The 27360-nt window shown below is 40.3% G+C and overlaps 2 protein-coding genes across 3 annotated transcripts; both read right to left on the bottom strand.

Annotated features, from left to right (window-relative positions):
- Positions 1-10529: 10529 nt before the first annotated feature.
- polr2m (RNA polymerase II subunit M) lies at positions 10530-14653 on the bottom strand. Its single transcript, XM_080054115.1, has 4 exons — positions 14342-14653; positions 13008-13607; positions 12361-12583; positions 10530-11087 (listed from the first exon to the last, which is right to left on the bottom strand). The coding sequence occupies exons 1-4, from the start codon at positions 14449-14451 to the stop codon at positions 10944-10946; spliced, it is 1077 nt and encodes a 358-aa protein (XP_079910241.1). The 5' UTR covers positions 14452-14653; the 3' UTR covers positions 10530-10943.
- A 1518-nt stretch (positions 14654-16171) lies between these two features.
- Positions 16172-27354, bottom strand: myzap (myocardial zonula adherens protein). 2 transcript variants are annotated; one of them, XM_080054096.1, is made up of 14 exons: positions 27146-27354; positions 26334-26405; positions 22724-22816; positions 21729-21893; positions 21492-21584; positions 21260-21373; positions 21001-21153; positions 20379-20504; positions 19993-20121; positions 19811-19905; positions 19405-19510; positions 18443-18526; positions 18071-18177; positions 16172-17970 (listed from the first exon to the last, which is right to left on the bottom strand). In XM_080054096.1, exons 1-14 carry the CDS (start codon positions 27221-27223, stop codon positions 17343-17345), a joined length of 2043 nt encoding a protein of 680 aa, XP_079910222.1. In that variant the 5' UTR covers positions 27224-27354; the 3' UTR covers positions 16172-17342. The 2 variants fall into 2 exon arrangements, with proteins under 2 accessions (XP_079910222.1, XP_079910223.1); XM_080054097.1 differs by having other exon boundaries at positions 18071-18132.
- Positions 27355-27360: the final 6 nt, after the last annotated feature.

The following is a 27360-nucleotide window of genomic DNA, read 5'->3' as shown; positions in this document are numbered from 1 at the left end:
CTTTGCCAGAAGTTTTAGAAAGGTTTGAATGAACTTCTTTCAAAAAAGTTAACAGACTTGAGAAAGACGACTCCCAGGACATTTTTATGACCAACTCAGCGTGTGAGGTACAAGGTATGAACGAAATAATGAAAAAACCACATGAAATAGGACTTTGAAGTGGGGACATCAAAATTACAAAGGTGATTACACATCTGAGTCATGTTACATTCAATGACTATTCACAGCATGTGTCAGGCCTGACAGTCACCTACACGTTCAAAACATGCTGAAACAGCACAGCACCTGTTGGGAGATGAATCTAATAAAAAACAAAGGCCTTGGAAAGTATTATTATAAACTCAATGCATCTAAAACAAACTTTATTAAGCAGTTTGATACAACCTTATGTTGTATGGCTGTCAATTGAAAAACCTTTTGTATTCCATGTAGGCTTACTCACAAAACCTGAGCAAATAAAGATTTACCTGCATGTTCCAAGAAATCCAAGATTTGTACAAAATACACTCAGTGGCGATTTCAAGCAGGTACACCTATAAAATCTACTGCAATGCAATACAAAACTCTTGCATGAATTTTACTTATATAAAGCTTATATATTTTCAAAAGGAGGCTATCTACAGGAAGTGACAGCTTAATGTTCAGACAGCATTACACGCCCCATACACAGCTTACTGGTCTGACAGCAATGTGTTTAGTGGGAGGCTCCTTCAGTTCCGCTGTACCTCCGTAATAAGAACAGGTAGTGAAGGTCATTCCTGCCAAAGGCTATGACCATCTTCAATGACTCCCTTCTGTGCTGGAATAGGAGCCTCCTCAGCAGAGTGGCAATTGACAATTCACACATACACACATTAATAGTAATATCTGCCTTAAGTTAGTTTAAAAGTCTACTTCTTATCTATTATATTGATCGCTATCTAGTAGTATTTTTGTTAATACGGTCAGAACACAAAGTTACAAATTATGCATACTTACCAGCTCACCTCATTGTACGTTTTTGTAGGTTATGTGTGTGTTTTGTCATTTACATTGCTACTGCAACACCGAAATATCCCTTTGTGGATGAATTAAGTATGCTATTCATTAAGTATGCTATTCATCTCTCTATCTATCTATCTATCTATCTATCTATCTATCTATCTATCTATCTATCTATCTATCTATCTATCTATCTATCTATCTATCTATCTATCTATCTATCTATCTATCTATCTATCTATCTATCTATCTATCTATCTATCTATCTATCTATCTATCTATCTATCTATCTATCTATCTATCTATCTATCTATCTATCCATCTATCCATCTATCTATCTATCTATCTACGTATATGTCAGTATGTCAGTATATCAGTATATCTGTCTGTCTGTCTGTCTGTCTGTCTGTCTGTCTGTCTGTCTGTCTGTCTGTCTGTCTGTCTGTCTGTCTGTCTGTCTGTCTGTCTGTCTGTCTGTCTGTCTGTCTGTCTGTCTGTCTGTGTCTCCAATACAGTCCAGTACAACACCACTACCCACTTCCTCAATCATAAACATGGAAACATTGAAATGCATTAGATTGTACAGGCGTCCCGGTTGTACTGGTGTCCCAGTACCAAGTCTTCCCATACTTCCCACTCATCATGTGTAATCATCATTGATCCCTAATGAGAATGGAAGATTTGGATGTTATACATACATACATACATATAATAGAGAGAAAGTAAGTCCAGAGTACCAGCACCTGCCTGAAGAAGGTCTGCCTAAAACATGTCACAGAGGAGCGCAGCCTTGTTTTTCTCCACCCACGACTCTTCCACACTCTGCTTTTTATTACCCGCTGCCGTGGCACCTGTAGGGACTGAGACAGGGATGTATACACAAGTCTACCAGGACCATCTGCAGCCTGTAAATGTTTGCCAGAGTGTGAAACATTCTTCATTGGTCATGGTCCTCTTTGTAATGTTGATATGTTTAATGCTGAAAGAGAAGAAAGAGAAACAGGAAGCAGCTTTTATGAATTTATATAAGTGTGTCCTCAATAGAAATAAATGATTGTCTGCCGACTACATTCACAGCTGAGCTGCCGATGTTGTTACAGTGTTGTGAGTTTCATGTTTTGATTGGACATTTGTGATTCGCATTTTTCAATTTCACAAATACATGGATCACATCCTTTGATTTTCTTGTGATGTATACTGACAGTATCACTGACGTCAGTTTTGATTTAAGTTTACCTTTTGCTGTGCATGAAATAAAAGGTTAAAGAAATACATACCTGAAATACAGTATGTCCTTTCTTTACTTATAGTGCCGATGTCAATGTATGACTAATTAAAATATATTTCTCTACATATTGAACATTAAATTGAAGCTTAGTGGAAGTAACAAAAGAATCAATGACAAAATGTAAAAAGTGAATAATGTTGGGTATGTTCCAAGTACTGAACCAGTCGTCTGAACCTCCTCTATTGCATGCAACGATAGAATACAGCACATACTGTAGGTGTAAAAGCTACTGTATGATATGATAACTTGATCAAACTACCAGGTTTTAAATGTAAACTTATTTAAAGGCACACATTCATATGTTAAATTTGTAGCTTGATATCTAATGGCCACTAATCACTCCATTAGTAGATATTTCATTAGTCCATGAATCAAATGAATACATATTATAGAAAGGTGTCCCGTGTATTGAAATACCAACAAAAAAACATCCAAGATGCAGCTCTGCAGCTTCATAGCGCTTTCAGGCCTCCTATAATTGCTTGCTTTGGTTTAATGGCTACACATACAGAATGCTACACGGTTCAAGCTGCATTTGAGTATGAAGAGGTTTTCTACGCATTGGAAGACTTAGCCAAATATGTCATATGTACTCACTTTGGGTTTTATGTGTATATATCACTGTTTTAGATGTGATAAAGAACTGGTGTTTGTGTGTGTTTGTTTGACCTTTTATGTCATTATTTGCTCTACTGGACTTTGTTGTGACCGTGTCATTGCATTCATACAGCTCTTTTAATCCTTAATATTAGAATGTTGCATGAGATATGTTTGTCTCTAAATAAAACGACATGGAAGGTTTAAACCACCTCTCCCTGAGGTAGATATGCAACCACCAGAGGGCGACACTTATACATTCTGTCCCTGCAGATAACACTATAGCTCTCAACCATTTGCTGTATCTTTGTACTTTATGTAGAGGATTTTCATGGCAGGTTGCTGTCCCTGCAGTCTGCCACACTAAAAAAACACAACCTGACATCTGACATGTTCACAGAAAGGAACACCCAGGAGAGGGCAAGAGGGATCCACGTTGGACCATCAACAGGGAAATTCAAACGTGAAGAAATACACCCAAGCAATCTAAAGAGAAGAATTGCAGATGATGTTTTTAAAAGAGTGAAAGTAAAGTCAACTTTGTATCTTGTCTGTTATGTGTTTGCCCCTGAAACAAATTACATCACTCATTCTACTAAAGTTCTGCCTCTTTAGTGCTACAAAGTCCCAATGTTGTCCCTGCCTGTAACTTTTCCAAAACACTTTGCACACTGAAATGTTATGTCTCTGCTGGAATATATTTACTCAGTGAGGGAAGTCATATAATAAGAGGGTGTTGCTGCCTGTCTGCCTGAAATCTTCTCTCTGAGAAAACAAAACATTAATAAATAAAGCAGGAAAACAGTCTGGGCCTCCCACTCCCACTCAGTTTCCTCTGGTTTATCATACTCGTATCCAACCATCCTGTGGGGCCAAAACCGTGCTGCCGAGTCTGCGCTCCAACGTGCTATACTGCAATCAAAAACACCTGGCCTCGGGGCTTGGAATGGTCACAAGATTACAGCATATAAACGAGCCAACTACACCATATAGAGGCCCCATAATTGTTGGACTGGAGAGGATTTTCTGCTTTCTGTTTTACTGGACGGTTTTACTATTGTTGTAAGACCAGAGCCAAACATAACCGTCCAATACAGACCTGATGCACACAATTTCGCAAACAAATAGGAATTACCCAGAAAGCTATACAACGCTGACTCACCAGAGTTGTGAGACTCCACCGCCTGGCATGGGAAGTCAAATGAACTGTCCTTCAGATTTAAGTGATTTCCAACACTGACACGTATCTGTTTCACACCTGCAACAAAGAGAAAACTATTTGGCAACAAGACTGTTTTTGATATTGTAGAGGTTTGTTTCATGACACTCTTTGGCAGGACTCCGAAGAGCTGAATTTACACTTCTGGTGCTTGTTAGTTGGGATGTTCTCAAATCAAGGGGCATGATTTCACTCAAGCAGTAATGAAAAACAATATTAGGTTGTTTTGGTCCACCCTTGTTTCTGGACAGCTTTAGATTGATGTCACACACAGCACTGGCCAAGAAATTATACCTAAACACACTGGTACTCTGCTTGATTGCTGACATTACCCAGAGTTTTATAATCCTTTGACCAGTCCATCACTGAATACAATACACTGAGATAAGTACGAGTGTTTTCTACTTGTATTAAAAATGTGCTTGAAATGGGAAAGGATGGAAGTGAGCATCGAGATACATAACTTTAATTACTACAATAGGTACTTTTATCACAATGTGGACGTTTTTGACATCATCTAACTATAGAAAACGATCACATTTAACTAAATGCAAGATGAGGGGCGTAAAAAAAATGCTTGAAATGTAGTCAGAGAGAAGAAAAAAAAGTTGGACAAAAGTGCATTGTTGTCGTTACATTAATGGGGATACAAGAATAAGAATTTTCCTCCTCATTATGACCAAGCTGGCGGGACAGGGTCTCTGGTTTCTCCCCCCTGCCGTGCCCTGGCACCCCTGCAGCATCCCCACAGAGACGGCTTCCTTGCAGTGATGAGCTTTTGACAGGCCCCAAAACAGCCTGCTTAATGCTGTGCCAGGCCAGACATGGAGCGGCTGGGATGCTGGCAGCTTCTTGGCCCACACCATGCATCACGGGCCTCAACCCATTTTACCCCTAGTTTCCCTCCTCTCTCTCTCTCTCCCTCTCTCTCTCTCTCTCCCTCTCTCTCTCTCCCTCTCTCTCTTTCTCTCCGCCGATTCTTTTTTAGTGCCTCAGGATTGTTATGCAAAGGTTTCCAAGCAGAGATGCGGGAGTTTTCGAGCACAGATGTATCCAAATCATATTTGTACAATCTCCCATTGTAGCAAGAGATGTGGGTCCAGTCTGAGAGGTGCTGTTATCTGGGCTGAGCTGCCAGGTGCAAGGCCATAGCCTCACCTGGGACCTTTTCCATGTATCCCTTTGAAACACAGAGGCTATCTCAGTCATTTTAGCACATAGTCACAAATCACTGCTGACAGCTGTTGCTCCTCCACATACACTCAGAGGTGGTGGCATAACTATCCATAACAATCTTTTGGGTAATATATTTTGGATGAAGTTGCATGGTTATTTTTATTATGCACAATGACTAACTAAAAACAACATAGTGTCATTCTCGATGACGTATATTACGTCAGTAAAACAACTGCTTCCTTTTGTAAAGAGTTAGCATGAAAACGTGAGATGAGAACTAAAGCTCAATCTGCAGACACGACAAACAAAGATACACTACTGCCATCCAGTGTTGAACTATGAGTACTACCTGCCGAGAGTTGGACATGTAGTCCATCTGCTACAAGACGTGACTACACAAGGATAACTCATTACAGCTATACCATGCCTTTTCCATTTGTGGTCAGTTTTATGGCTTTTGAACTGTAAACACCGTTTCAGGGAAAAGGAAACACATAACGCTTGTGTTGTGACATTCTTATGTCACTGAGCTCCAAGGGATGGTTTACTTCTATTAAACCTGGTAATCGGTTAACTATTGGGGGTGAAATTTTCGTTGGACTACATTCTTTCTGGTTATCAAAACAGCAGTGTGTTCAATAAAATAACAGTTGTGAATGTTTATTGTCCTTCACAGATTATTAGAAGCACATGTTCTTGCTTGGAAAGAGATAGAAAATCAAGTTAAAGCCTTAATTCCTTATTGATCATCCCAAATGAATCTGGTTCATTATAAATGGGTAGAGATTACGAAGACTCTTTCAAGGAGGATGAAAGACGTTGGCTGCAGTTAGTAGCGACAGGTAAATGGGCCTCTCCTCTAAAGAACATTTGAAAGTGGGAAATTAAGCAGGGCTACTGAGATTTTTACACTCAACAGTTTACAATGTGTGAAAACAAAAACACACATTGGATACGGCTGTAGACAGCCACACACACTTCCCCTGTGTTCACACACATTGGAGGCCTGGAACTTTGAGTTTTTCTTATGAATCCTACGTGTAGGAAATGGAGGGACTACGAAGGGACTATGACACCAGAAAACTGTTAACCTAATGCATATTTTATTTTATAGTAATGATTAGGTTCATAATAAATCACATATGAGAAGAAACATTTTATAAGTGGAACTTTTCCTTATCCAGATGTGGAATGCAATAAAGTGCATTCACTGCTGAGCTGCACTTCAACACAATCTTGTGGTATTTATGATATTCTGAGACCTGAAACTCTTGAGTTTAAACATCACTATTGCATAGTAATTGGTCATTATTACCATTATGTAGTAAGAGTTGGTAACACTCATGAAAGGGAAAGTGTATGGAGAGAACAACAGACTTGGGTGTGCAGCAAGATGATGTAGTGTCTTCCAAATTCACTTTGTGGACCAAGCTACTATAAGGTCATTATTTCACATGCATAGAGTTTCAGTGAGCTAAGATTTAATTAAAGATATGTAGCAGAGATCCACCATCTGCAACTTATATGCAACTATTTAGAAAAATATCTGTACAACACCTGGTTCAGTTCAGGATGAAGTGAACAGAATATACTGTAAAGCCAGTACTTAACAGACAAGCAATCACAGCTCTGACCACACTCGTATGCAATAAACTAGCCATGTGGAAAAAATGAAAAAATGTTATCTTAAGAATGTAAAAATGCAATCAATTTTCCCATGACCATGTTTTTTTTTTTAACGACAGGCACTCAGTTCAAGACACCTCGGCCAGATTTACCCACTAGTCAGGGAAGATTTTTTTCCTCTCCCCATTGCTGGTGAGACAGCTGCAGGACTCTCATGAATGTTGCAGCCACATATCATGCTTCCTCAGGCAGTCAACAGTCATGACATGAGCTATGTGCAAACTTCCTCTCACACACACACACAAACACACACACAGAGAGACACGTTTCACGGTGAGATAACTGGAGATCTTGCCACAGTCCTGTCAGGAAAGTATTTGCTTTCCCTCGTTGGCGCGTTGAGAGAACACACACACGTACACATTGAAAGACACACAAGTGAAAAAAAGAAAAGAAGTGCTTTGATTCTCATTCACAGCTTGTGAAATTTGCATATAAAACATTTGTTCCAATTTCACACTTGAGATAAACGGCAAATGAGCCGCATTGTCTTTCTCTAACCTGCTGTGAAGTTTGTATTCCACATGTTAAATAGCAAAATAGCAGTGAATAAAACATATATAATAAAAAATAGGGTTCACCCTGACTCAGTTCTAGTCGTTGATTAAAAGCACATTTATTCAAGTAGTTTTTCCATATTATGCTACTTTAAACTTAGAATTCAGCTATAGTTTTAAGCTAATAAACTTTAAAAAAAAATTATATTCTTAAAAAATACTAACCAGTAGTTTTCCAACCTTTATGGCTTGTGCCCCTTGTGTAAAACTGGTTGGGTCTCATTGTGGAGTTTCAGATGTGAGTGATTTGTTAACAGTTACTTCATAAAAGAGACATTTACAATTTAACCCTCTCAGCTCAGTTTCCTAGATCAACGACTAAGGCCCAAAGAGGTAAAATTATCCAATACTTTCAGAAATTTTTTATTTGTGTAGTAGAAAGTTTTTCTTTCACTCTCTTTACTCTCTCATTAATCATCTGACGATCCCTCAGATTTTTCTTGTGACCCTTTTAGATGACCCAAACCTTAGATTAGGAACCACTGGACTGAACTAGCAAACTGTAAATAAAGTATTAAAAATCAGCTCCAGTTTAACCAGCTGCAAAAATTAAATGTTGGATAGACATTACCGCATCATTACTTACAAAATGTCCAATATAATTATATTGTTCATTAGCCACAGAGAACATTTTGTTGGAGAAGAAGTATCTCTTATATTTTAAGCACTGTTGGATGATAATACTTCTATACTTTTGATTGCAACCAATCCACTTGTCTTGTAACAGTCATTTTGCTTAGATAGAGGATCTGAGTAGTTCTCCCACCACTGGTTTTAGTGCAGTTATAGGACGGAGAGCTGCTTCTAATTGGGATGAGATAAGGCTGTAACCGTATCTGCAGAAAGCTGCTGTGTGCTGCATTATTTCATCTCTTCATGTGCCCTGAAAAAGTATAAGAAAAACACAAGAGAATGGAAAAAGCATGACCTCAGACTTTGTAACCTGGCAGATATAATCCAATCATTCTTCCGAGGGCCTAACTCTTGTTTAACGCCAGTCTATACATCATGCTGTATATCTAATTTAAGGCTGAGCTGACTGCTCTTTGAAGAGGCAGTTTTGAAATCACATTCCAGTTTCCCCTCCCAAACAGCAAATTATTTCTGCTCCCGCGAGACGTGTGATTTCGGACTCAAGAGTTGGAGCAAATCACTTACAGACTACTTCATGAGGAGCGTATTAATCTGAGACAAGGGGTCTGGGATTCAAGTTGAAGTATAAACAACCTCATCATCGATGGACAACGGGGGGAAAAGCTTTGACTATAGACAGTGTGGGCTTGGTTCCACCTCAACAACATCAACATACGTTCAGAGTTAGGTTTGACGCCAGATACCACAGGAAAAAAAGCTACAGCAAAAAAATAAAAAATAAAATGTGCCCCATAATTGGTAACAGTCTCTAAATGTATGTAAGCAAAGGTAGGCTGTGATTAATCCCAGCACAATGAGGATCCTTTGTGGCGCGTTTTAAAATTTGTTATTGGACCACAGGGCCACTCTGGAGCCCATCAGATACAGTGCCTAAATACACAGCAATCAGGTGGGTTTTTTCTTTCTTCTTCTCAAACATCTTCCACCAAATGCTTCAGCAAAAATTACCAAAGGTTATCAGGGAGCATCTCTCAGCAGACTCTGACCCACATGAACCCAGCCTCATTTCCCCCCTCAAAAACGTGCCTCAGCGCCCTACTTCCTCCTCATTAAATCCCCTGAATCAGGCTGTTCAAATTAAGATGGCCTGCAGTCTTCGGCGAAAGAGTTGGAAGAAAGATGATGGAAAAGGCAGTTTCGGAGAGATGCTGAACGTGTCTTGCAACTTCTTATCTACCACATATTAGCAAAGTTGAGGAATGGTATTTGCCATGTTGCATTAGCCTGCCGCCGTCCCCATCATCGCCAGCCATTCCCAGCAACAACATGATCCAAATGCAGTCCAGATGTCTCAGCCATCAAGCTCGAATATTTCACTCACCCCGCATTAATCTTATCAACTGTGTCACAGATCTCTGCCTGATAACATCTCACAGGATTTGAAAAAGATATATCAGTGCCTGCAGCTGACCATTGCTTCACTGCAAATTAAAATTTATATCACCAAATAAATTGACTAAAGAAGATGGCAATCTAACAATTAAAAAATGAAATGCATCTATTTGATACTCAGAAAAAAGAGAAAGTGTGTATATAAACACATAAATATAGGAAAACTGCAGCTTAGTTTATCTGGACAATCAAAACATTGACAGAGTCAAAATGTACTCAACCTTAGAAATATTTTGTTTATAGTAAGCAGATGATATGTGATGACAAATTTGTAGTGAAAATATTTGGTTTCTATATTCAAATAGTTGCATGAAATGTGTTGTACTTAAGAGTAATTCTGTGAGCATTCAAGTTGACATTTTAACACTATTTCAGTGGGGAATAATGCATATTGTACTCAACATATATTGTTAATTAAATATGACACAGTATAATACTCTACATACACTTATTACTTATACTTACTTATCTTGCAATGCACACTGTCAAATTATTACACCTTTTATCTTCTCATTAGCAAAAATAAGAAGTGAGAAGTTGTAATACATGTAATAGATTCTACAGTATAAGCTATAAGGTATGATTTATATTTAAGGCCATGTTAAGCCCTTATACGCTCCTGCGACAAAACAAGCTGTTTTGTAGAGGATATATCTCCACGACTCCATTACAAATACCAGCACACTGGTTACATCAGACAGAATGCAGTCTGTGGGATAACTAGCCAGTGCTATTACTTTCATTTGTACTGAAAAGGCTGATGAGGCACTTGAGCGAATTTCAGATGAGAGTCAGTGATTCTGGTAAAAAAAAAAAAAATGTATTGTCACCTGGCTTTACACAACACAAGCATTTGGAAAATCAGATGTTTATTATTATGTATTCTGTAATAATAACAATAAGAACTATTTATAGGCTCATGCCTTGTAAACAGTCATTATATCGCCATAACAGTCTGCTTCACCTGTTGAGTGGCTTTTAGTGCATTTAATTGTAGACAGAGTAAAATAGAAATTTCAAACCATAGGTTCACAAAGCCATGACATAATCAGGTGGCAGTCCACTGATAGGAAACATTTCCCTCGGCAGACATGCTTGAAAATGATTCAACAGCAGGCCTTACTGTTCCTGAAGGGAAGTGACACAACTGAACCTAATACAAACTGATTGACAGTTGAGTGAGCTGGCTTTTAAACCTGCCATTCAGTTCCCTGAGCCGAGTATGGGATTCCAACTATGCCTTCACACTATGCAAGGACCCTTTTCCCCCTCTTAAGAATACTTGTCTTTGGAGTGAAAATCCTGTTTGATGGGCCCTGATTGCGAGGTCCAAAGCGCCTTTCCCTTCAGGGCCAAGGCCACACTGCTTTTCCCAGCTCTGGCCCTTCCAGGATCAGTCTTCCTCCGAGGAGAGCTGGGCTCCCTCATCGTGAACCTCTCTGTAGGCAGCCATGGGGCCACCATCAGGAGTGTAGCTCCCCATAGAGATCTTCAATCCCTCGGACAGTTTCTGGGCTGCCAGCTTGGCCTGCAGTTCCTGAAGTTAAACACATAGTTGACATGAATAGGCTGGTAAACTGAAAAAAAGCAGATTATCATAAAGCAAAACAGCCATTGCTATTAAATCTGCAACAACAGCAGGACTGATAGTAAGCCTAACAGGCCTCGGTGTGTTGACAACAGCACTCTGTTTAACGTTTGGCTCTGGAGTCATTGCTTTGGATGTCACACACAGTGACTGAACGCTGCCCTCTAGAGCTGATGGAGGGGACTCATGTGGACTTCAGTACAATACCATACAATACACACTTGGATATATTATTATTTATTATTTATTTAAAATGTCACAAATCAACTTTGTATGAATTCATTTAGTTTGAAATGTAACTTAAAACACCAAAATAGTTTGTTTGGAATAATAATTCAATAGAAACTTAAATCTATCATTTGTATCTATAACATTATACATTGTGTTTTTGGTCATTTGCAAATATCTAAAATCAATGTATAAATTTAAGATGAATAACACACACATTAGCGTTCAAACAGATAAAACCTTTGTTTTTTTTCCACAGAAATGTTTCCCCTTGTGCATTTTTAAAGGGAATGTCTAAACTGTATACAATTAAAGCTATGTTCAGAAGAACACCTTAAGCACTGTGTTATAAAAAACAGCCCTCTCATTCATTTGAATGGGGCCTGTCCCGGGCCGACAACGTAAGTGGCTCTACCAAAACAATGCAGGGTCATCCTGCAAAAAAGGGAAACCTGCTTGACATTTTTTTAAGACCACAATGCAACGCCCTGCTGAAGGTGCATTGGTGGCCAATCAAATATACAGGTGCATATTTCTGTGAATTCAATTGTAAGGTGATGCAGGATTTCTAATGTTTCCATTTCGATCATTGTGACGAAACAAATGAAATGGTGCTGATAAAACCGCATTGAGTAACAGACCAGTTACATCCTAAATGTTGTGCACATAAGCCCTGGAAATAATGTATCTGTTATATGCATTTCATGGATTGTAATTTCATGTTTCAGGGGTACATGAAGCAGCATGCACATACCAATGCAGCATCTTGCATTTTTTTAACCACCGGTTAGTTTTTTAGTTGTTGGTTTGAACACTTAAAAATGTTGAATAAAGAAAACCTCAACATATTCAAGATCCATATTGTGTTAGAGAATTGTGTTTAGTTAAAGAAGACAACATTAGCTTTTTGTTCCATTTGAAATGGCTTCCTAACAGATTCATGTATGTACTGTTTGTATAGGATAAAGTGTGTGAAGGACTGAGCTGTACTTACCTGCTGCTTCTTGTTTTGTTCCCTCTGGAGGACTGAGGACTCTTCCAGAGACAGAAGCTGAGCCGGAGCGTAGAGCAGAGGAGGGAGGTTGACTGCAGTGATGTCATTCAGGTGTTTCCTGTCGCGCTCCTTCCTGGCCTGAGCAGAGAGAGGTGACGAGGCTCCAGAAGAGCGGCTAGGGGGCGAGGATCCTGATGGAGACATGTCACTTCTGTGAGGCAGCCTGGGGAAACACAGTGGAAATGATGTGATTTACAATAAAAACATGAAAGAAAGAACAAGATCTACTACATTAAAAGAAGTTGGAATAGTCAGTGAACGGAGAATGCTTCTTGTCAAAATCAGTTAATATCTCCTCACGAACTACCTGTCTGTCAGTAGTACTGTGTGTGCGTGAAAGAAAGAAAAGCTGGTGTTAATATGCACAGCCTAGGCTGACTCTAAACGGCCATCTTGCTAGCTACGCTGGGCCCCCTTTACATACCCTTTGTTTATATACTCAGGCCGTGTATCAATACCAGATTTTTTTTGCAGTGCACCCACAATACGGACAGGCAGCAGATTTCTTGAGGAGAGATATTCACTGATTTTGACAAAAAGCTAGCCACCTTTAAAGATGTATTATTATAAATGTCAAGTCCACTCACTGATTTGGTTTGAATTTTTCCCTCCTTGGCGTTAAAGGCTTCTCGGAGTTGTCCAGGACAGTTTCATAGTGAGACTTTCTTGGTATCTGCTTTGTGAGGAAGTAATTCTCTCTTGCTGCTGTGCCTTTTAATGGGCCTTTGGACTCGCTACTGGTTTCAGAAAGTCTAACTGTTTCCAAGGCCTCCACAAGGTCACTCTCTTTTGTCTCAGAGTTCACAGAGGCCCCGGCAGCAGCAGCAGCAGCCGTCTCCATGGTATCACCAGCAGCAGTCACCGTGGAGACAAGCTGGCCCTGTTGCTGGTCCAAAGTGTTGTTCTCCTTGACATGAGCTGAGGCAGGTGAGGTCTCCATTTTCAGAACTGCATCGCCTGCAGCAGCCTCACTCTGTCTGATTTGGTGTGAGGCTCCCGGTGTGTGGGGAAACACCCGTTGTTGCGTAGTGAAAGCCTGCTGGTACTTGTTCTGTAACTCTGTCCTGGCGATGGACACCAAGCCCAGTCTCCTCTCCTCTTCGTCGTGGTGTTCGAGGGCGAGACGCACTTTCTCCGCAAATTCTTTGATCTTTTTCCCTTTGTCAGGAAGAGTCTGTATAAACCTCCTGCAGAAACAGCACAAACCCGTCATTTCATGCTTTTGCTCAAAACAGATGAGAGACATTCGACAAATAAAAACCAAAATGAAATATCTAACTAGACGGGTAAGGAGGATGGACAACAGTCTTCCAAAAGTTACTCTCCAATTCCGTGTTTTGATGCAGTCACATACGACTGATGTGAATGTGAGAGTCATTTGTGAATGATTTTAAATAAAGAAAAAATTAAAGATGCTACCAATTTAGTTTAACCCTTCCATGCATAGTGGTTACTTTGGTGTTGAGCTATTTAAAAGATGTTTTGTATGCATATGGGTTTTGATGGTGTAGCTGTAGCACATCATCCAGCAAAGTGTGCATATGTTTATACATAATGTTGGTTATCACTGTATTCATTTGTTTGTGAAACATATCTAACTTCAAATAGAAGAATATATATTCTGAGACAGAACTTTAACATAAAGTGTTACCGAATATTATTTCAATATCTCAGATAAGCACACGTTATTACGGAAGCCTCAACCTATCGAAGCCCTAAAGTGATTCCATGTCCGTTTAGGGCCTAATACTTTATTATTTACACCAGCTAAGGTCTTATTTTAATGAACACTGCATGCTAGGACATTTTAAGGATCTGTCGGAAGTTACCATGATTATAATCACATCATTGAGCTACATTAGAGCTACTCTGAAAGCAGGAAGAGTCTGCGCCTCTCGAAGTGTGGCTGAACTGAACTTACTTGTTGCAGAGTATCTTCTCCTGTCGCAGCAGCAGTTCTTGCAGCTCCTGTTTGCTTTGCTTCTTCAGGTCTCCCACCTGTCCTTGACGGTCTGTCCCCGACGAGGACATCTCTGTTAGCTACAAACAGCCAATCACAAACAGCTCGAGCTCACGTCTCACTTTGAAGTCATCTTGCAAACAAACTCTTATCACCAGTGATAAGTTACCCGATTCTTTTGTGGCCAAAGAGCATTAAAACCCTCTAAAAAGACTTAGAGCAAGTTCACTTCTTCAACATGAGACAACCGGGGAGACAACAACATTCGTATTCTTCTTCGTCTCCTTCATCTTCTTCTTCTTTTTTGCCGTTGTGCAAACAACGAATTGGAGCATTACCGCCGCCAACTGGTGTAGAGTGTGGATTGTAGCCTTATGTTTGTTTTAGGCCTGCCATTGACTGGTGAAACCCATAGGGTGAAACACGGGGAGGACCGGACCTAAAAATATATTTGAGATATTTAAAATGTTAAATAATATTTGCTAACACTTATTGTTTGAGTTCTGTCTCAGAACTTAGAAAAGTGTATTCATTAAGTAGGCCTATATTCTGTCTTGCATCTGACTGCATTTCCCCTGTAGCCTACAGGCCTACATTGCTAAAGTTTTCTTCTTTATTTTCTTATTCTTCTTGCTCTACCACTCTTTCTTTATAGGTCCATTGTCCCTCACTGCACACAGATGCATGTCATCGGCATGGCACAGCTAGTGAAGGTGATTTGCTGCCCTCTGCATGTCAAATGCAGTCAACACTACCAAATTCAGATTTCAGTGAGCAATCATTTCACCAGATTTGGTCTGTGAATTTCTCAGAGTTTGGTTGTAAATACAAGAGATTTCTTTCGTGTCTATTAACAGTCCATTCATTCTGAACAGGCTTCACAATCTCACACTTTCCATAGCTGCATTTCCCGTCTGAATGTTTCCCGTCCAGTGTGCCAAGGCATTTCTCACTCAGCTCAGCGAACAATGACCCTACTTCAACCAAGAGGTTACAGCTGTGTCCTTTCTATCCCCCCCTCCGAGTTGAAAGTCAGTTTAAAACATTTTGTTTCGGCTGCACAGTTGGAATGAAATCTCAGTAGACTTGATCTATTGTGTTGCAACTTCCTTTTCTTCAATGCATGGTCTAGGCTTTCATGCACTACTTAGGCTACCATGTCAGATCAAACCAGATACTCTGAAACATTCGGATTTGCAGTTTTCTCCACATATCCCTTCATATTCTGTTCTAATGAAAACCCCACAGACTAATACAACAGATGAATCATCTGAACTGCTACTAGTGCAGTCTGAAGCACTGGATTGGAAATACTTTATTAATAATATATCGCTTATTGCTCGCTTTTGTTTAGTCCTTCTAACACTCAAAATAATGTTCCCAAATCTAATTTTACCTCTTTGTCTAATGTTCTACACACAGCTTATACAAAATATCTTGCAATTAATTTTTATATTTTTTTTTACATTTGCATTGTGCCTGAGTGTGCACATTATTTATTGTAAATGCAATTAATAACACCAGCACTCTGATACCATATCTATATAGTCACTTCATTTACATAAAGTCTATCTTCAATGTTTATGTATGACATATATGTAAAAGTCGGAAATGTAACTATTAGTAATAGAAGGAAAAAAATTTTTTTTTAAAAGCCCTCTTTGTGTTTCTTACCAGCTATGACAAATTCAGACAGAACTATCTACAATTAATAAACCATAACATAGTCATATATAGGCTTCAGGTTGTACAGTATGTAAGCATCAATCAGGACGCAATCAGGATGTCTGGTTACTTACGTTTAAGTCTTTATTATCCAAACATACGCTGGCCTCTTATCAATAGTCTCTGTGTGATATGTATCGTCAAGGAAAAGGCACATCATAAAGCTTTTTCAAACACAGTTGTGGCAGTTCGAACAACAGCTGGATAATACTTGTGCCTGTGGCTCAGGAATGGCAGTCACCTGGATAAGGTCAGTATCTTTAAAGTGATTGAACAGTTTTATCATTTGCACAGAAATTTCCTTAATATCCTTAATATTACATTCACAATATTACCCTGTTGTCAATTTAAAGATAATAATTACCACCACTAGTTTCAGATAGTAGGCTGTTCACAAAAGGCACAAAGCATGTTAATAAATATTTTGTACATATTGTGACAATAAGAAAATTATATCCATCTAATTTGTACAGAGCCAATATAAAATTATAACATACACACAATAACCTTAACCTGACTTCATAGCTCGACGAGAAACAAAAGTAGGCGACATTTCATTGTAAACAAAACAAAAATAGAATCCTTCAGTACATTATTTACAAAGTATTTTACAGAGCATCAGATTATTTACAACCAACACTTAGCAACCTTTCATTATTTCTGAAAGTGCTATATTCAAACATATGCGGAAAACACATTCATTCTTATGTCATGAATGTGTCCATTTTTAACTGTTTGAAAGATGAGATGTGTGTCACGAGGGGTTATTTAAAAAAATGCAGTGATTAGCTTACTGCAGCTACATATAGTTTAGCAAAGCATAAAGACTGGTAACAGGAAGAAATGACACGTCTGTTCAAAGGTAACAAGATCTGCCCACCAGCACCCCTAAAGCCCCACGATTTACTTTTCAACTGGTTGTAATCGGTACAAAAACTGTAAGTGTAAAAACTTAAATTTGTCATTTAGTGGGGCTCACTAAATGACAGAGAGGGATGGGGTTGAAAATCAGTGCTGGAATAGAGACCAAACAAAACTTAGTTTGAAGGAGTAGTTCAATATTTTGATAAGGACACTTCCCTTGATTTCCAGCCAAGTGAGATGAGAGGACTAATACCACTCTTGTCATTCTCATCAGCTTCATATTTACCTTTAGAGAAAATGGCTGTTGTGTTGGACTCCATAAAACCAAACAACAACCACTATTTCCCAAACTCTCGAACCCATCACTTAAAGATCACTCTATGTCTACCTTTTCTGTGTTTTCGATAAGTTTCATGAAAATACAAATTGGAGCTCTCTTTGATTTTGGTGAGGGAGAGGACAGGGGGGAAGTGGATTCCTCTGGACTGGATTGTCTGTGTGTGTTTGTTTCTGCGTCCACCTCATCTCTCCCGGACTTGACTGGAGGCTCAGGTTGGTACGGGCGGGTGTAAGGGAGCGTCCCACTCAGTGGTGCTGTGGGGTTGGACTGCAAGTAGCGGCTGTACTGGCCAGGACTGTACTTCAGTAAACTGCTATCTAGCCTGCTGGTTGGAGGGTTAAACTTTAAAGTCCTTTGTGGGATGGGTGTTGTAGGGTAGTAAAATCGACTTTGAATGGGGGCTGTAGCAGGAGATGAAGACATTGTGGATGATGAATGGTCTATGTGGAATGGACTATGTGTAGTTGGTGGAGGTTGTAAAGAGTATGGAGGTTGTGGGGGAGAAGGGGGTTGTATGGAGGATATAGATGGTGTGGGAGATGGATGTTGATTGACTGATGGAGGTTTCCCTGGTGACGGAGGTTGAGCAGATGGTGGGGATGGCATGGGATGAAGATGAGATGGATCACGCTGAACATCATGCTTCTTCTGAGCTTCACGTCTACAGATGCAGTCAGACATCAGAGTCAGAAACCACCTCCACATTTGTTTTTAACCTGATACTACTACCAAAACATGTTTTTCCAACTTTTGCTTCTTACCTGGGGAGCAGATCGCAGCCTACCCCTATCTCCCTGGTTTCTGTAGCCTCTCTTGGCCTATTCTGTATGGACATAAAATACTTCAGCTTGTCGTCATATTCGTTATTCTAGGAAAAGAAAAGAAAAGACAGGAAACAACACTGTCAGGGGTCAGACCCATGCAAAGCTCTGTAATCACTTTGCATGCCAAAGGGATTGGATAGGTGCAGTGACACAAGGAAACCACACGCAGACATTTGTATGACAGTTCAGGGTGTATCCAGTGCTCAGCAGACCCAAGTAAAGGCATGTGCAGCCATGCAATAGATTAACACACCACACAGCGCCGTGTCTGAATCATGCAGCGAACACACGGCAGAGCATTGGTCTTACCTCACACTCCACTATTGCAATTCTGTCCAGAAGCTCAGAGATGAACATATCCTTCTGAGCGACTTGAGCTCGCAGTGTTCCAACCTGCACAAATGTAAGGAGACATTTGATGAAAAAAACAATCATCATGTGTTTTTAGTCAGATGCTTTCTCTGCTTTGCATTCATTTCGATCCGATATTTTGATCTTATTGTATATGGAGTGTTGGCAGTAACTCTTTCATTTCCAAATCATTTCCTCGTATTTGTTTTTTTGTAAATAACTATGTAATTTTGGGAGAAATTATTATTATATGCAAAAGAAAAGTACAATTTCAATCGAACTTTATATTTATTTTCCGTATAATAAACTTTTATATTCATCAGTAGACAAATTTCCCTTTGGTGCATGTTAGCCGCACTGACAACAAGACCTTTGCACCTGCAATTCATGAGAATGTATCAATTAGAGAGAGAGTCCTCCTTGTACACTGGCTATATTTCTATCTATCTTTTATTGCTACAATATTACATAGTTATTTCCTGGAATCTTCGAAGAAATTATACAAAAATCGCAGACCCATACAATGAACCATTCCATGCAACACATGGACGTATCCTGCTAAATATGACAGATACTAAATAGAAGGAATACCTTTTTTGAAACTCAAATGAGGTCAGTTAAGGCTTTAATAAAGCACATTAATCACTACACCCTTTATCTTTAGATTATGAGTATGCATCTCAATCAGCAGGCCAGCATGGTGCATCACCCTTTACTGACTCTGGGTCAGATTAAGTTTTATATCTTCTGTGTGCAATTGACTTGTCAATACATTGGATGGGCAACACATTTCTACTACTCTCAAGCTGATGTACTGTATGTATCTCATCCACACCAGCTATCAAATCCTCAACGAGAAGCGAAGAGCTGAATGCGTGTAACTGGATATAATCCCACACAGATGAATCAAGACTCCTCACCTCCTCGATCATTCCTTTGACTTTCCTCTGCTGGCAGAACACCATGTCGTTCAAGTGTTTGATTCTCTCGCGGAGATCCTCAGTTTGAGTTTGCAGCTCTTTGGACCTTAACAGGAACAGACAGCCGGTAAACCCACATACTGTATACAGCTATTACACTTGTTGAAGTTTATTCTCGACCTTTGAAATAATCCCAAATGGAGGTTCTCTATTTATCTACTTGTTCAGCTGAATAAGACGTTAAAACATATTCAGATCCAATTCTGTGACAACCTGGCAACCTCCAGATGCTGATGAAGACTGTGTGATACAGTTAGAAGGTCAGAAAAAATAAGATAGAACGAGGATGGACGCTGAGTGAGAATTGTTTGGTCATATTGGTGCTGTTGATTCACCCTTTTGGTACCTTTTGGCTGCAGCTGCATCCGTTTTGTCTGTCAGCTCCATCAAACGGAGACGCTGTTCACTCTCCTGCAGCTTCTTGCTAAGTTGACTCTTTTCCTGTAAAAAAATAAAAATCACAAGGTTTATTATTTGTAGGGGGTGCAGATAGCATGGTTTTTGTTTTGCTAAAAAAAATAGTTTTACCTTTCCCATACAGTCCACTAGACGCTCTAGTTCCATGATCCTCTGGTCCCTCTCTGCGATCTTGGCTTCTGCAATCTGGATGTTTCTCTCTGCTTCCTCTAGTCGCCTGATATACTCATCAAGTTGGGCCTGTGTGAACGCAAAATACATTTCAGGTTTAGATGCTGGCCTGCTCATAAAACACCTCATCAAATTAGTAATTCATCCACATTTTTGGCGGTCAGTTTAATTTTAGAGAGGAGAGACTCACACGGCATCATTGTAATCTATCTCGAAACCAAAACAACTTGAGGAGTCATTACAAATCCATCCTGTTCTCATGACACATTAACGGCTTGTGATGTACCAGGGTGAAAACCAAAGAACAAGGAGTAAAGAATGCAGACCTGTAGGTTTTCGATCTCCTCCCTGTGTTTCCGTTGTTCCTCCTGCAGCTTTTCCTCGTACTCTCGCTGTAGCTTTGCTGAGAGCTCCTGCAGCGCCTGAGTGCTGGCCTCCTGTGAAGTCTCCACCTGGACACAATTCACAGCACAGCATAAATGAAGTGTAACTGTGCCAGGCTGATTATTCCAAATTGATACTTGAATAGAAGATGTAGAAAAAAGCTAATGTCTTACTGTACAACAGTGAGATAGTCTGCTTTCAAACTACTTAAACTAACATTTCTCACCTGCCTGAGTTATTTTATATTAGGAGAGTGACAATTTACCGTTAGGTCATTACACAGACTGGAATCATAGATTAAATCTAGTTTTTGGGGCTGATTTGACGATTACTTTTTAGTTTTACCTTCGAGTTTACTTCCTGCAGATACTCCACTGTTATTGATTCATCAGACCATTTTGCTAAAAAAGGCCATTTTGAGCGCCCACTTGTCTCTCAACGAATGTTCCGGAGCATCACTGTTATGTTTCGAAAGTTGTGGAAGCATGATTGCGTGTATGTTTGGGTGACGATGAATCAGTCAGTGTGCACACAAACGATGAAGAGAGGTGAGTGCAGGATTACCTGTTGTCTCAAAGTCTGGTTTTCAGACTGCGCGGCCGCCAGCTCCTTCTCCCTGTCTCTGAGTTTTTCTTGCGCTTTCTCGAAGTTGCTCTGCACACTCTTCAGCTCATCTCTCCTGTCCACTCTGATCTGACAATTTTCGAGGAGGGATTTCTGCAAAGGAAGCTTCTTTTAGTTATAAGACAGATTTTTTTCTTTAATAGCATGCAGCTGTCATGGAGAAGGTCTCCACGTGTTCAGTGTGAGTTTGATTTGTTACCTGCAGGCCGATGTTAGCAGATATAAGGGAGCTGTTCATCCGGTCAAAGCTGTCCATGGCTTGCGTCCTGACCCTCACCTCTGACTCCAGACTCCTCTGAGTTGCATTGGCAGTCTGCGGAAAAACACATGATGGCACACTGCATTTTTTAGTGCTATTCACAGCTTCACAGAGTGTAGTTTGACGAGGGAGTTGTAAGCGGCCACATGTTTCTTGTTACATAGTTCGTTACCCTGATTTCCTGTGAGAGCTGCTGCATTGATTGCTGCATTCCCCCGAACTGGCCGTACATCCTCTCTCTCACCTTCTCCAAAGAATCTCTCACCTGTAAACATAGACACAGAACAAACAGATGTTATCTGCACAACCACCAATGTTGCCTTTAATAAAGCACATGCAGGTTGTTGTTAAATAATGCTGTGTTGACCTAAAGGCCCTGGCTGCTTGTCATGTTGGTTTTTTAACTCACCTCCCTGATGTACTTCATCTCATCCTGAAGGTGATTGACCGTCCACTCGCGCGCCATCACTTCCTGCTGTCTGTCGGAGCCCATCCTCTGCACGACGCCGTACACTTTGGAGCCATGCTGCTGCAGCGAGGTCTCTGCCACGCCATTGGTCGTATCGCCGAGGTGCTGAGGGAGACAGGATCGCACCGGTCAGGTTTCTCCGTAGCTACCCTCCACTGAGGCTGACCTATGCTGTCATTTTGCCCGTTGTGTATTCCTGTGCTTGCTAGTTGGGACAGTACACATGCAGAGTGCAGGTGCAGGTGCATTGCATGTGCTTGTGTATGGATGGATGCAAATGCCTGAATATTTATACAATTGGTCAGGTATTTCCAGCATTATACTGCTGCTGAGCACTGGAAACAGGAGGCTGGGAACGAACGGCTAAAAACAAAAGTGCAGGGTGTATTGAAGGTGTCATGTTTCTGCAACCCAGTACATGAGCTGCTGCCGTTTCTGCCTATTGTACCCCTAGCACGCGGGCGCCCAATGAAAGGAGATGCGCGCCAGCAGAGGAGAAGTGCAGCACTTTAAACAATGCACTTAAAAAAACTAATTATATTCATGCGCACATGAATCAACCAAACTGAAACTTAGAGATTCAATTTCTATAAATATTTCAGTACTGTAGTGGAACGAGGCAAATGTTTTGTCTGGAAATGAGAATTAATTAATGGAGGGCTGTGAACCAATACTTATTTTGATTATACAATAATCTGTGTATACATATATCTATAGATACAGATGGATACACCTGAGACATGCAATTTGTTATTCTCATCTACAAGCATCTATTCATGTGAATATCCATGAATACATTATTAATGACAGCCTGAAGGTGCATGCACAGAAACGTGTTTCACAGAAGGATTTCAGTGACACACGTGCTGCAGAAGTGGCAGTGCATGCGTGGTAGTGTCGTGCCTATAACTCATGTGGTGGATGTGGCTGTCTACCTGCTGGGGTGACTCCCTGCCAGCTGGCCTCCCTCTCTGGATCAGCCCATTCTTCGTCTTAAATGTCCCATTGACATCCCTCTCTTTCTCAGCCTGCAGAGAGCGAAAAAACAAAACCAATATTCAAGATTGCTGTTGCAGATGAAACACTTCATTCCAAGTGTGTATCCTGCACTCTAAAATTTTCAAAATAAATGTTATTACGCTGTGCAAACATTCCACAACCCATTTACCTTCTAAGTTTCTGTGCAATAATTCACTCTAGTGTGTCATTTTCTAGTGTGTTGCTCTCTCAAAATAACCAAGAATGCAAGCAAACAAACTCAAATGCAAATTGTCTCTTTTGTTCTTTACTTGTTCGTTTTCTTGCCCGTGTTCTGTCTTAGTCTGAATAACTTGCAGTTTTGTAATTGTGTGGTTTCATTATTTTTGTGTCTTGTGTCCTTATCAATTTTTATTTTAGAATTAGATCATTTCAAAAATGTGTTTTTGTGTATGCATCCGAGAAGTGCTAATCGAGTGTGTTCATTATGTCACTATGACAATGTTGAGGCCATTATTTAGAGATCCTGTGGTGGGCACATTTGTTAATCATTGTAAGATAAGCAATAGTTTAAAAAAAACATTTCATGAAAAGTGCATATTTTTGCTTTGACTCTCTTCCCCACTGGTAAGATAATGCGTCAGTCTCAACATCTCATCTCACAGTGATAAGAGTGAGGAGGAACTAGAACAAAGATGCCAGTGTTGTCTCTGGGACAGAGCCGAGTTTCAAATTTCTCCAACACTTAATCTACAGAATGTTGTTGAGAAATGGTAAAGGCACACTAAATGGCGGATGAGAATTCCACCAGATGGTATGAAAGAACAGCCATCTATCATCGTTTTAACAACGCTGTAGCCTCCGTCTCTGAGAGCTCGGAATAACAATGCTCTATGTGCTGCTTTGAATTTTACAATGCTGATGATTTACTACACTGCTGGAAAATATTTACCTGCTTCAAATAGCTGAAACAGTATTGTAGGTGGGAGGGGGGGTTTTCTTTTGTTATGAGGAGCAAGACCTCACAGACATCTTTGGGCACCTGATTTATGTCAACATTTAAAAACTACTTAAAGACCACACCTTTGATATTGTTTTATTCCAGTGTATTGTACAACATTTGGCTGTAGAATTTGTTTATCGCACATGAACTGATTGGGTTATCTTAAGACTGCATTGTGAATGGCTCAACTGATTGCATTAGCCCCTTATTTCCGACACACACATCTAATTGCAGTCACAACACAAATACCCTCTCACGAAGCTCATTGATTCTAATCATCTTCCCTTATGAGGAGACTTTCAGCCATTTTGGAAGGTGAAGGTGCAGACACTTCCATATGTATAAACTGTGTCTATTTCCTTTGTGTGAGTCATGGTGCAGACGTATTGCATCTCATCTAGGCCTTAGTCAGCGGTTGGATTGTGTCCATAATGTGTCGGGTTGCAGGATACACCCAGGTTAATATTATGGCGAATAATCACTTCAACCCGCGTCCCAACTGAAACATTATATCTCTGGGCATCTGTAGTAGAGGATGTTTTTGTCATTTCCTTCCTCCTTGATTAACTTTACGTCTACCCCTTTTCCTTTTTTTATTAAAGTGACAAAAATACCAGATTAGAAACATGATCTGCCCTACAGATTTGACCTTCCCTAGAGATCACCTCTGAGACCAAATACCAATATACTTAGTGCAAACTTGTCTCAGCACATTGGTTTAAAAAGGGACGTGGACTTCATTACATGTCTAAATAAATACAACAAAGAATTGGGCGGGTAATTCCAGCCTGCTCGACACTGTGTAACTTTTGAGCGCTGCTCTGGTATTTGGCCATGGTATTTGGCAACAACAACAGAGTTACGTTCACAGCAATTACAGCAGGAGCTCTGGATTCAGCACTGAATACCTAATGAGCAGATGAAGGGGACACGGAGAGGTGCATTTTTAACCTCTTGAACCCTTATATTCCCCCTACAATCTTCAAATTCTCTTTTCCACGCATTATATATCAGCTTATTTTACGACAAAATGCATACAAATCAGCTCATTAAGTAAAATAATTGGAAACATGATTGTTTTTTTACGTTGTCATGTAATTCATTGACATATTCAGTGTATTTGTAAACTTGTAGTAATCGTTCAAAGTCTTGGGAAACATGCTTATTCACTTCTTGGGGCGAGACACATGAGAAGGTTGCCACCAGCCTCATGTTTGTAAGGTAAATATGAGGCTACTGTCTGCAGCTGGTTAGCCTAAAGCTTAGAGTATAGAGTGGAAACAGAGGGAGACAGCTAGCCTGGCTCAGTATAAAGGGGTCAAAATTCACCTGAAAGCACCTGTAACGCATATTATGCCTGTTATTTATTGTCTACAGTTCCTCCCATCATTTTCATAACACTTCAGGGTAACCCCTTGAAGGTCTACAGTATAAAACTGCATCTCAGCTGTGGGAGCCGCTTGTGTCCCTCCAGGGCATTTTTACAAGTTGCACATTTGCAGGGGTGCAGCGTTTGCGTCCTCACTAAACACACACTGAAGTACACGTCATGGACTCAGCACACGTGTGTTTCCTCTCCACTCTTGACCAGACTGTCCCTCTGTCATCAGCTCCAATAGTCAGGGGCACACCCTTCCAAAGGGGAAGCGCCTTCAGAGATTACGGCATCGTGCTATCAGTGGACTGTGCAGGAGGTGAGGTAACTAGACGAACACCATACTCCTTGGCCAGAGTTCATACAAAAACAAAGTCCCTGCACCTCATGCAGAGTTACAGAAAGTGTTTCAGTGCCAACAATAAGTAAAGACAAACTGGATTCTCACACTTTCACTGGCATCAGCCTCTGGACCACAGATCCTGAACACAAACAAAGGCTGGGGCAGAGCCACCTAGAGCAAACACGCACATAGCCTGCAGCATATACGCACTATCATATTTCACACAATGTGCATGTACACTAACAGATATGGATTTTGAACAGAGTGTGCGTTTGAATAAGCACACGATGTGGCACTGTTTGTTTAGTTTCCGATGTGTGAGCAATTTTTGTTTCAACTTAACCATCAGGGTTCCCAAGTGTCTCTGTGAAATTTTAAATATATATTGTCTGTTCAGCAAAAGTATGTCAAGTATTTTTCTACATTATGGAATAGATTTACAGTACTGTCTGGAGTTGGGCTTTGAAGTAAATTTGAAACAGCTGTGTGTGTGTATTATCACACACACACACACACACACACACACACACACACAAACACTACACACACCCTCCTGTCATGATTGTGAAACTGGCCTGGATGATAAATAGCACATCAATCTTACCTAGACATTTGTATGGTATGACGAATTAATGTTGTATTGTTATGATGCTTCTCATTCTCCTACATCACTATTTGTATCAATGTGTGCGTGCATGCTTGCGTGCGTGCGTGTGGTGTGTGTGTGTTTGTGTTTGTGTTTGTGTTTGTGTTTGTGTTTGTGTGTTGGTTTTACTTTATGTAGAGAGAAACTCAGCTGTTGCACTGTTCATTTTAGAATTTGAGTGAGGGATATGTTTGACTTACTGTGTTTGAGATTGCAGTTTTTGCCTCCTTATTTCCATCATGTAGAGTTAACCTGAGGCGTCGATAGCTCCTCTGAGAAAAACAAACACAGACAGAAAAGCAAATAATTTTTACACTGCACAAAAACGTATTTTTGTGTTGGGGTCATAATGAGAAAAGATAGACAGAGATGACAATCAAACATCACTGAAACTAAGGCAAAGAATGGCTGACAAATCTATAATGGGCCATAACAGTTTGTTTACATAAAATAGTAACAGAACTGCAAACAAAGTTTATGGAAATGATGAAGGCTGAAACCGTGCTGTGGATACACATAGCGTAGTTTTTACAACAAAGTGAATGCTTTGTTTGGTGATTCCAAAAGAAAATACTGCAGTAATCAACCCACATCACATTCAGTTTGCTAAATTACAAAAGGCTCTTTCTTCATTGGAAAACAATGGGCATAACTCTAAAGGTTTTTTTTCTTTTCTTTTTATCAGAGAGCTGTTCAAATAAACATGACAGCCTGACCTCCTGCACATTCAGCTCCCATTACAGGCTCTTGTTAGTGAACACATCCTACAACAAACATGGACTTTCAGATGATCAGCGAGCAGAGAATGTTGGCTGGAACTGAGAAAAAAAAATTGTCACTGTAAGCGGACAAGAAACAAATGGCTACAGAGGTTTGAAGCAACAGGGGACAGGCAGGAAAAAGGGAGGAAGACAACACTGGCTTGTTTTGCAAAACACAGAGAGAAGGGAGAGAGAGAAACAGGGGAGCCTGAGGGAGAGTTTCTGAGCCCTGACCTGTGGGGACTTCTTACCGGACTTGAATACTCTGGAGAGTCCTCTGTTGTGGTGGTGGTGGTGGAAACATTTCGCCCTGAGCCGTAGCGCTGCATGTCTCGTCTTCTTGTCCACTCCTGGCTTCTCTTCCTCTCTCCCTCTCCGGACCTCCTCCCACCCTTCCTCTCACTCTCCTTCCTGAGTTGTGCTTAAACTCTCAGAGCGACCATCTGCCCCTGGCTCCAGCCAGGGA

This window comes from Ammodytes marinus, assembly GCF_949987685.1.
Source record: "Ammodytes marinus genome assembly, chromosome: 1".
Classification (NCBI taxonomy): domain Eukaryota; kingdom Metazoa; phylum Chordata; class Actinopteri; order Uranoscopiformes; family Ammodytidae; genus Ammodytes; species Ammodytes marinus.
The sequence above is the reverse complement of the archived record's forward strand: the minus strand, read 5'-3'. Positions and strand labels throughout refer to the sequence as shown.